We start from the raw sequence: 10,442 nt of genomic DNA on the forward strand, positions 1-10,442 counted from the left end.
TTCCCAAAGATGCCACGTGGCAGGAGTAATGTAACTGGGATGTTCCAGGAGAGAAGCACAGTCCAAGGCATCACAAGAGAGCTCCATGCACAGAAGAAAGACAGGATGAGTCAGAATTTGTAGAGACGCCATGATAAAGCTCTGCTGACGGGCGCATGTTGCTGCCCGTCTGCCCAGACAACTGTCGGTCACGGCAGTAAGGCCCACCTGCTGTTTCCTAAAACTCGTCATGAGCAAGACACGGAAAGCTAAGCCCAGCATTACGCAAACAAGGAAAAGATTCTACTCTTTATTATATAACAATTTTATTTCATAATTTTACCCATGAAGTATAATTTCATTATAAACTCAAATGAAAAACAAATCCTAAGTTTTAAGAAGCTTAGGAAATAACTTCTTTTTGTAGTAATGTTCAGAACTAAGAAGAAACATTTCTTCCTGGCCCACAAGTCTCTGGAACCTATTCAGCCTCTGCTGCTTCTTCCCCTTCTCCACATTCGAACCGCACGAAGTCTACCACAGACACCCCCTGGGGCTGCACATACTGTCCCAGCGTGATAGAGGGATCCAGCAAGTATGGCTGGGACAGCATCTTGGTTTCTGCCTCTCCCCCAGGCTCGTCGTCCAGGGAGCCGACAGACAGAGGGGCCATGCCTACCACGTGCTGCCCGAGGCGGCGGCCCAGGTCTTCCAGGTTCGCCTTGCACTCAGACGTCTCGCAGACAACCAGGGCCCCGTACTTCCCCAGCACCAGGTTGTGGAGTGAGGGACTGTGCGTTGCTCCATGGACGTAAGAGCCAACATAGAAGCCAGCAGGCACCTTCACCCATGCAGCGCGTTTAAGAATCATGTTTTCTCCCAGTTTCCCTATAAGAAAACACAAACAAAAACCACACTTCCAGGATATGATGCCTGTGGTGGTACCAAAACACACACAGAGCTGGCCAAGTTTGGGAGATAGGCCTCTGCATTTCCACTGTGATGTGCTGTAAAAGGGAGACAGATCTTCAGTTTAAAGAGGAAAACGTGTGTGTGGGGAGCGGGTGGGGCAATGGAGAGTGCCTCTGTGGAGCGCCAACTCGGTGCCAGGCACGCTCCATTTAACCACATGGGCTATAATGCCACCCAGACCCTGGGCTCGGGTCTCCCTTCTGCCTCTTACCAGCTGTGTGGCCTTAGGCAAGTGACTTAATGACATAACCTCATTTACTAATTTATCAAGTCTTAGAGTCTTCATTGGTAAAAAGGAAATGATGCCACTTCAAATAACCTGAAAGCAGGATTACTGGGAGAAATAAACAATATATATAAAAGCATATTACAGTATTTGGCTCACAGTGAACACTCAAATGCTGGCTACTGTCATTAAACTTAGGCTTAGACAGCTTAATAACCTACCAGTACAGGTTACATTGCTAATACCTGGCACAGCGGGAATTAAAATTTGGCTCTCCAAAGCAATTACATATTTTTCCCCCACCGAATTACCATTCCTCCCAAATGTTGCCATAACTGACACAGACATCTCCTGACCACCCACTGTATCAGGGAAAAGTCCACAACTAAAAGCCCCAGAAAATCCGAAACCCTGTGTCATCTGACAGTTTTAACTTCCTCTCATTAAAAAAAAAAAAAAGAAAAAGAAAAAGAAAGAAAAAAAGGCATTTTCAGAGGTGCTTATGAGAACCAAAAATAGATTACAGTTTCCCCTTTCTCTCAGAATGCTATACCCGCTAAAAGAAGTAGAAATAAGCCAAAAAGTTGGAAGGGGTAGGAGAATAAACAAAGGGGTCTGGATAAATGTCCCTGAATTGGCCATAATTTACATCTAAAAGTCACAAAAGGGGAGAATCCAGAAACCAGAAAGAATCTTACAACAGCTCAAAGCATCTACCCAACAGTTAATTCCCAGAAATTGACAAGGCTGAAATACCCAGTTCTTCCAAAATTTCTTCATAAGCCCCATACCCAGCTGTCTGCCTGGTTTCCTATCTATGACTCACTGAGACATTATACATACTTCAGGACGACTTGATAAAAACGTATGCCTTGACTGGAAATATCAGATGAGCAACACATTCCCAGCAATCTCAAACCCCAGCCTCCCCTCCCCCACTCCATCGAAGGCACCTGGGAAGAAGGCACAACCCCCACGAATCCCACCACAGAGACCCTGGCATGGCTCCCACAGCCAGCGGGCTCTGAAAGACTGTGCCTTCACAAGTTCAGGATCAGATGTTTTTTTAAAAAAGACCAAGTTCCCAAAAATGATGAAGAAGGTGAAATGTTTCCCTATAGCGTAGAGAGAAGTAGTCAACTAGAAGTCACAAGGCATCGCTGCCTAGACATGCTTTGTCTGGTCAGCATAGTAATGCATGCCAAGCGTGGAAATAATTTCAATTAGTTGCAAACTGCTAAAAACTGAGATTTTTGTCCACAGATCTAAATTTTTTTAAAGACACATTAAAGTTCTGCCAACATGGGAACCCCATTCCCTGCAGGGTAACAACTGGTGAGAGCTTAGTGATGGCTCCTTTCAGCAGAGCCAGGGCCTGTCAGGGCCCCATGGCTCCCCGACATCTCACACACAACCCATGGAGCGCACTCACATTATAACCTTTTCAGGCACATGAGCGTGCAATTCTTGATCTAGGTTTGGAGGAATACAAAGATACAAAGAGATCCAGTGCTTAGTTTCCAGCTTCCAGAATCCTCACAAACACTCACCAATTGCTAAGGCCAGCTGATCCTTGAGAGAGCCTTCTCTCTCGGGCCCCGTGGGGAGTTCGGAGAGCTCAGAGGAGTTCAAGAAGCCCTACGTGCACACACACAAAAATTGAACATGATCAGTTTTGTGCTACTCAACTTTTTAAAAAACTAGGCAAATATAGCCTATTGCTCAGAAAATGATTTGAGACAACTAAGCATAGATGACATTTTCATTAAGCAAAGGAGGTTAACAATTGATAACAACAGGTCATTTCAAAGAGAGCTTATGGGACCAAAACCTGGAGTTTCTAATGCTGTGAGACTTAAAGGTGAAGTTCTCCATCGGATAAAATAGACACTTAGCAGTGCTATGTTTTCTCAAGGAGATGTAAGATTTTAAAAAAATTGGTAACAGTTCCATTTTTATAAAGACTTTATCACTACACCACCTCCAATTCCATCCCACTCCTATCATCTGGCCTAACTTTTTAAAATATAGTTTCCTAGAAATCAGGAATAATATTTGTATTATCAATCATAAAATTTTGTTGGACTGCATAATGGCACAACCCAAAAGAGGGACGTGGACAACAGCTCACAAAAGTGCACACACTTTCATCCTTTGATCCTGTGATACTGTTTTTAGGGATTTACCCTGACAAGACACTTCTAACAATACGGGCATACATATGCACAATTGTTCAATGAACAATTACTTCTAATCGTAAAATACTGGAAACAGCCTAAATGCCTAAACGTGAAAGAAGACTGGTTGAATAAATCATAGCACAGCCATACAATGATTTGCTATGCTGCTGGGAAAAAGGAAAAAAAGGAGAGTTCCATGAGCTGCTATGGAGTATTTCCAGGCTATATTAAGTGAAAAAAGCAAATTAAAAGAGTATAAAAAATTATACCACCATTCTGTAAGAGGTCTTTGTACAAATGTGCTTATTTTTTTGTGAAAAGACAAAGGATAGCCCTGGATGGTGTGGCTCAGTCTGGCTCAGTGGATGCAGTCTGGCTCAGTGGACTGAACGCCAGACTGCAAACCAAAGGGTCCCTGGTTCGATTCCCAGTCAGGGCACAGGCCTGGGTTGCGGGTCAGGAACCCAGTAGGAGGTGCTCAAGAGGCAAACATACACTGATGTTTCTCTCCCTCTCTTTCTCCCTCCTTTCCCCTCTCTAAAAATAAATAAATATTTTAAAAGAAAAGAGAAAAGACAAAGGAAAACAAAAAACCAATAAAGTTGGTTATCTATAGGAGTGGATAAGAAACGGGGATAGAAGGACAAGAAGAGGGAGTAAAGACATATGTGTGTGTATATTATAGTTTTAACTTTCAGAACCTTGTTAATGTATTCAACATTCAAAAATTAAATTAACACAAATTAAATGAACAGAGGGAGGAAAGAAAACTAATCCAAGTAACTTTCAATACAGTCCTTCGACCATGTATCTTCAACGTAAAGACAAAAAGAACGTCAAAGAGCCCTGACTGGTGTGGCTCAGTTGGCTGGGCATCACTCTGCGGAGCAGGTCTAAGTTCGATTTCTGGTCAGGGCGCATGCCTGGGTTGTGGGTCCAGTCCCCAGTTGGGGTGCTTACAAGAGGCAACTAATTGATGTTTCTCTCTCACATCAATGTTTCTCTCCCTCTCTTTCTCCTTGCCTTCCCCTCTTTTTAAAAATAAATAAGTAAAACATTTAAAAGAAAAAGAACATTAAAGAAATCTTGAACTCCCAAGCAAGTTTGTTATGTGCAGTGGTCAGGTACAGTAACTGTGGAACAATTTGGTGTGTAAGATAACATCGAATAAATAAGTATGTTGCTAGGAGGCAATGTACTCACCATGAGAGAGGGAAGATAAGACAGAATGGGGGAAGGAAAGGAAGAACCCTGTGGTGCAGGACCAGCACTGAAACACACACACACACACACCCAGCTGTCTGCTAAAAGAACAGAGCAGCAATGACATCTCAGTAGAATAAGAATACCTAATGCCCAGATCTTGGTTTCTAAAAACCATTCTCCCACTAAAAGGGATCAGGACTCCTTAGAGGAGTGAACAATTACATTGTTTGGGGCAAGAAAAGTATGACATAAGCCCAGAATATCTCATATACCAAAAAGTAAACAAATATAAAAGAATCCAGGGATAATTTGAGCATCAAGATAAATAATGGATTATACAATGAACTGTAGCCTGTTTATAAAGTAAGAATCCATGAGTCAATGTTGGTACTAAATAAATGGAAAAGTCTTTTTTTCTCACCACAGAATGCCCACTAACAAAATTTATGTAAAACCCCTGGCTGGTGTAGCTCAGTGGATTGAGCGCGGGCTGGGAACCAAAGTGTCCCAGGTTCGATTCCCAGCCAGGGTACATTCCTGGGTTGCAGGCCATAACCCCCAGCAACCGCACATTAATGTCTCTCTCCCCTCCCCTCTCTCTCTCTCTTCCTCCCTCCCTTCCCTCCCTAAAAATAAATAAATAAAATCTAAAAAAAAAAAAATCCACCAAATCTGGTAAGTTTAAAAAAAAAAAAATTTATGTAAAAGAAATGACAAGAGTTAGAGAAATAACCATTATGCAATTATCATAGTAATAACTGATCTGCTAGGAATCATCGACAGATGCTAAAATTATTTGGTAAAGATTTTTGGAAACTGGATGTTTATATATCTCAAAGAATCTCCCACACAGATAAGTTGTTAATTTCAAAGATGAGCATGGTAGCTTTCCAGTGGAGGACTGTGGCAGAAACTACCTTAACCAAGAGATCAGAAACAGCATCCACAATGGAACCAACAGTTATGATGTACCTCCTGATATGATGTTCTGACAGGAGTATAGGAGAGTTGATTTACTATTCCTACAAAAATCTATATGCTGAGTCTGACTATGAAGAAACATCAGACAAACCCAAACTGAAGGACATTCTACAAAAATGTCAATGTAATAAAAGACAAAGAAAGGAAACTAAACAGACGTGACAACTAGAAATCATGATAATATGTATGTAAAAACTGATAAAGCACCCAGGCCGGGTGGCTGAGTTGGTTGGAGCATCATCCCATACACCAAAGGGTTGCAGGTTCGACTCCTGGTCAGGGCACATACCTAGGTTGTGATTTGCTCCCCTGATGAGGATCATATCAGGGAGGCAACTGATCATTGTTTCTCTTCCCACTCCCCCTCTTTCTCCCCCTTCCTCTTTCTCTAGGATCAATAAACATATCCTTGCGTGAGGATTTAAAAAAATAAAACTGATAAAACAAGTAAGGCAAAATGTTAACAAATGGTGACTCTAGATAAAAGCCCACCATAGTTTACTGTAGAATACTGACAACTTCTGTTTGATTTTTTCCCCCCAAAATGAAAGTTTAAAAAATTAAACTAAAGATCAAAAGAGGAAAAAAATAAATAAAGCTAAAGGAACCAAAGTCTCCTGTTACAGATAATGAACCAGAAACACAATAAAAATAACTGAATGGTTCAGGGTTACAAATAGAGTTACTGGCAAAGTCAAGATTCTAATTTAGCCCTGGCTGGTGTAGCTCAGTGGAATGAGCACAGGCCTGGGAATCAAAGGGTCTCTGGTTCGATTCCCAGTCAGGGCACATGTCTGGGTTGTAGACCAGGTCCCCAGTAAGGGGCATTCGAGAGGCAACCATACACTGATGTTTCTCTCCCTCTCTTCCTCCCTCCCTTCCCCTCTCTCTAAAAAACAAACAAATAAATAAAATAAAAAGAACTTGAATTTATAGTTCAAGTGACTCATCTACTCAATATAATTATAAAAAATAACCTCAACACGATTTTCCATAGAATGTCACCATTTAATGCCAGTAACAATTAGCATATACCATGAAATCTCAAAAAAAGGAGAAAAAAGGTGGTACTGAACAACAACAAAAAAAACTGTGTAAGTAATTGGTTCATTTTTGCCTTGACAATAAGGAGGAATCAAGGCTAACGTCTCATTTCTTCCCCGATCCTTCGATAGACAAGAATATCCTTATTTTCCTAAATTGGGCCTTCTCCAATATCTTTATTTGAGAATCCTTTCCTTAGGTCATTCTAGATTCCTGCATACAAATCTGCACTGATTTGACTGACTCCACCCCACTGGCATTCACTCATTCACTTAACACAGATTTACTGAGCCTCAACCAAGTGCTGGGCCCACTTCTCTTTCACCAGAGACACAGTAGTGAAAAGCCAAATTCCCTGCCTCATGAAGCTTGTGTTCTATTGGGAAAGACCGACAACATACAAATAAATAAAAATGTAATATACAATAAACACTGTAACAAAAATTGTTAAGTGAAAAACCACAGATTTTTAATTTACTTACTGAGGTAATAGAGCCACAGAAGGAAGGGTACACCTCTACAAAAAGGTAACATTTAAGCAGAGACATGAAGTAAGGGAGACCTGAGAATGTCTGAAAAAAGGGAACAATAAAAACCCTAAGGGGGCAGGGGGGCAGGGTGGTAAGGGTGGAACAAACCCAGCATGTTGGAGGCCCAAAAACTCACCTTACTGTATGTGGACAGCTGATCCTTCAGGCTCTGACAATGCAACATGGTTCCCAGGGCTACTTGCTGGACCAACTGTTGAAATTTTAGGTTTCTTGAAACAAAATCTGTCTCACAATTTACCTGTAGGAATAAGTTGATATTGCTGTATAAGCTATTTACTGATAGTTTCCAAAAGTACTTTAAGGTTGGAGAGTAAACCAAGGTATTGACAAACAAGCAGTAGATTCAACAAAGCAAAAATAAATGACTCTAGCCCTGGCCAGCATGGCTCAGTTGGATGGATGTCATCCTGCAAAGCAAAAAGTCTCCAGTTTGATTCCCGGTCAGGTGGCACATGCCTGGGTTGCACGCCAGGTCTCTGGTTGGGGCAGGTGCGAGGCAAGCAATCAATGTTTCTTTCCCACATTGATGTTTTTCTTCCATTCTTTCTCCTTCCCTTCCCTCTCTTTAAAAATAAATAAATATCTAAAAGAAACTTTTAAGAAAGAAAGAACCCCAAAATTCTAAGCCTGTAGCTTCCTTCCAAGCTTGAGACCAAAAACTGAATGAAATGATATCTGCTGTGTCCCTTAGTTAGCAACAGCCTGTACAGTCAGAGGATGGTTCCATAATGTCCCCCAAGGACTCACTACAAGTTTGCCGCTTTGCCTATGGCTACATGCCATAATCAACTCATTCTCCAGCCTCCACCAAGTACAAACCAGTTTTGTTATCAGCTTATTTTATCTCCTTCTCTCACTCTAAACTCTAATCCACCTTTCTGATTCTTCATCAGTTGTGGCCCTGAAACCTCTACAACAGCTACTCTCTATCCATCAACTAATTAATATAATTCCTAGCTTTAGAATCAAAGTAGTCCAGGAAGCAATCAGTTCCAAGGTGTAAGGCTACATGAAACTCACAATTAGAAGTACTATTCCAGACTGCTAGGCCTTTTCTCATCAACACATATGTGCATTTCTAAACTTAAATGAATCCACAGCTAATAATTGTGGTCTCATGGGTTTAAACTCAACTACCCTTTATGGTTCTCAAACACCTCTTCCTCTTTTTTAAGATTCTATTTATTTTTAGAGAGAGGGGAAGGGAAGGAGAAAGAGAGGGAAAGAAACATCAATGTGTGGTCGCCTCTTGCACGTCCCCTATTGGGGACCTGGACTGCAGCCCAGGCATGTGCCCTGGCTAGGAATTGAACCAGCAACACTTCAGTTCACAGGCCAGCACTCAATCCACCGAGTCACACCAGCCAGGGCTCAAACACCTCTTCTTTAAGAACACAAAGAGCCCTCACCAGTGTGGCTCAGTTGGTTGGGAGCCCTCCCACAAAAGTGAAAGGTCACATGTTTGATTCCTGGTCAGGGCACATGCCTGAGTTGCAGGTTAGGTCCCCAGCTGAGGCGTATAAGAGAGGCAACTGATTGATGTTTCTCTCCCTCTCCTTCGTTCTCCCTTCCCCTCCCTTTACAAATAAAAATTAAATCTTTAAAGAAAGAAAAAAAAGCAAAGAATCTACCACAAAGCCTTATAATGAAAGGATGGCCCTTTTGCCACAGGAATGGCCATTCATGGTATCTGGAATTCTGACAACTCACCTCTACTAACACAGTTGTGTTTTCTTCCTGCAGCAGCCCAATCAGGCCTTCTTTAGTCTTCCTGCCATGAAGCTTGGCAGCTTTGCTCCAGCCCTCCTTCTGGGCCTGTTCATGGAGCCAGCTCTCTGCCTATAAATTGAGAAGAAACAGGGCAGATGACAAAGTTATAGAATTTAAAGTTGAATGGGACTCTAAAATATGTTCAGGTCCCCTGACTCCTTCTGCTTCTCTTCAATCCCATAATAGAAACTGAAGTAATCTATCATTTACTACACAGGTGGCAAACACAAGGCCCATGGGACGAATCCAGCCCTCCACCTTGTTTCTACCCAGAGCACCTCCGAGCCCTCCCTTAACTGTTATGTAGTTACATTTATACAGTCCTAAAATTACATTCGGCCCTTTGAGGGCAAGGAGAGGCTGATGTGGCCCCCGGTGAAAATGAGTTTGATGCCCCTATACTGGCAGCCTACCACTAAATGCCAAATTCTACCTGGTGCTTTGGATAAGTTTAATCTTCACAACAACCTTATGAAGCAGACAGTAATATTTTCATTTACAAGAACAATGCACCTCTGAAAGATTAAGTAAGGTGTCCAAGGTCACAGGGTTAGTGGGAGGGCACCATGATTTTAGTCCTGGTCTGTGTGACTCCAAAGCTCACACAGCCCTTTCAGCTCCAAGCCGCAGGAAACAGCATTACAGTTTGCAAAATGGAATAAGGTTTGTTAACCCTGGGATCCTGAGTCAACTGCTTCCTCTTTACACGGAGTCAGAGGCTGGGGTGGTCATTTAAGTCAGAATCGTACGTAGAGGTCAGCCCTTAGGAATACTAGACAGCAATCTCCCTGAGACAGACTCGGCCCTAGTACCCGCCCTGCTCCATTCCCGGCCTCCCACACACCTGTTTGAGATCCCCGCCACAAGTCTCCAGAGCCTTCTTGCAGTTTACAAAGGAATAGCCTGTTTTTCGCCGCAGCTTCATGAGGAGCTCCTTGCTGGAGGCCGAGGAAGACAGCCAGGGCCCTGCGTGAAATGTGTGCCATAGCTGGGGCGACTGCAGCGGAAGGGGCCCTGCCTGGAGGGGGTGAGAAGAAAGGGATGAGAAGCAGAACGCAGCGAGGCGCTCCGGGGCAGAAAGCACGTGCGCGTGGAGGCGACCTCAGGAGGGACTGGGGCCCCGGGCAAGGGGGAAAGGCAGCGCACGGGAGCTGGACCGCGAAGAGGCAATGAGGTGGGGGGGGAGGGTGGGACGGAGTCCGAAAGGGAGTCGGAGGTAGGGGCGCACGGGAGACCTGCAAGGAAAGCACGTCGGTGCAGGGACCGAGACCCTTCACCGGGGAGCTCCCCGGCCGCGCGAAGAGGTGGAAGCGCAGTGATCGTAACAGCGACATCTCCCCGGCCGCCGCAAACTGCCGCGGGGCCGGCACGCAACTGAGGCCACCGGCCTACGGCAGGGCGGCGGGGCCAAACTTCTCCACCGGAATGTGCCGAACCGGGATATCGCCACCTGCCGGCCGGAGGGAGCCCACTCTCCTCCCTCGCTTGGCTTTATTGAGCTGGGAGGCAGAATTGTTCCCGGGTGAAATAGGA

The 10,442-nt window shown here is 43.7% G+C and overlaps 1 protein-coding gene and 1 non-coding gene across 2 annotated transcripts; one reads left to right on the plus strand and one right to left on the minus strand.

Moving 5' to 3' along the window:
• Positions 1 to 288: 288 nt before the first annotated feature.
• Positions 289 to 10,305, minus strand: TSFM (Ts translation elongation factor, mitochondrial). The gene is made up of 6 exons (XM_045829586.1): positions 10,145 to 10,305; positions 9,754 to 9,927; positions 8,850 to 8,978; positions 7,255 to 7,377; positions 2,728 to 2,815; positions 289 to 867 (listed from the first exon to the last, which is right to left on the minus strand). The coding sequence occupies exons 1-6, from the start codon at positions 10,241 to 10,243 to the stop codon at positions 461 to 463; spliced, it is 1,020 nt and encodes a 339-aa protein (XP_045685542.1). The 5' UTR covers positions 10,244 to 10,305; the 3' UTR covers positions 289 to 460.
• Positions 2,975 to 3,103, plus strand: LOC123813139. The gene has a single exon (XR_006784655.1). It is a non-coding gene; the product is annotated as a small nucleolar RNA SNORA25 (small nucleolar RNA).
• Positions 10,306 to 10,442: the final 137 nt, after the last annotated feature.

This window comes from Phyllostomus hastatus, unplaced genomic scaffold (assembly GCF_019186645.2).
Source record: "Phyllostomus hastatus isolate PE091 unplaced genomic scaffold, TTU_PhHast_1.1 phas_scaffold_93, whole genome shotgun sequence".
Lineage (NCBI taxonomy): Eukaryota > Metazoa > Chordata > Mammalia > Chiroptera > Phyllostomidae > Phyllostomus > Phyllostomus hastatus.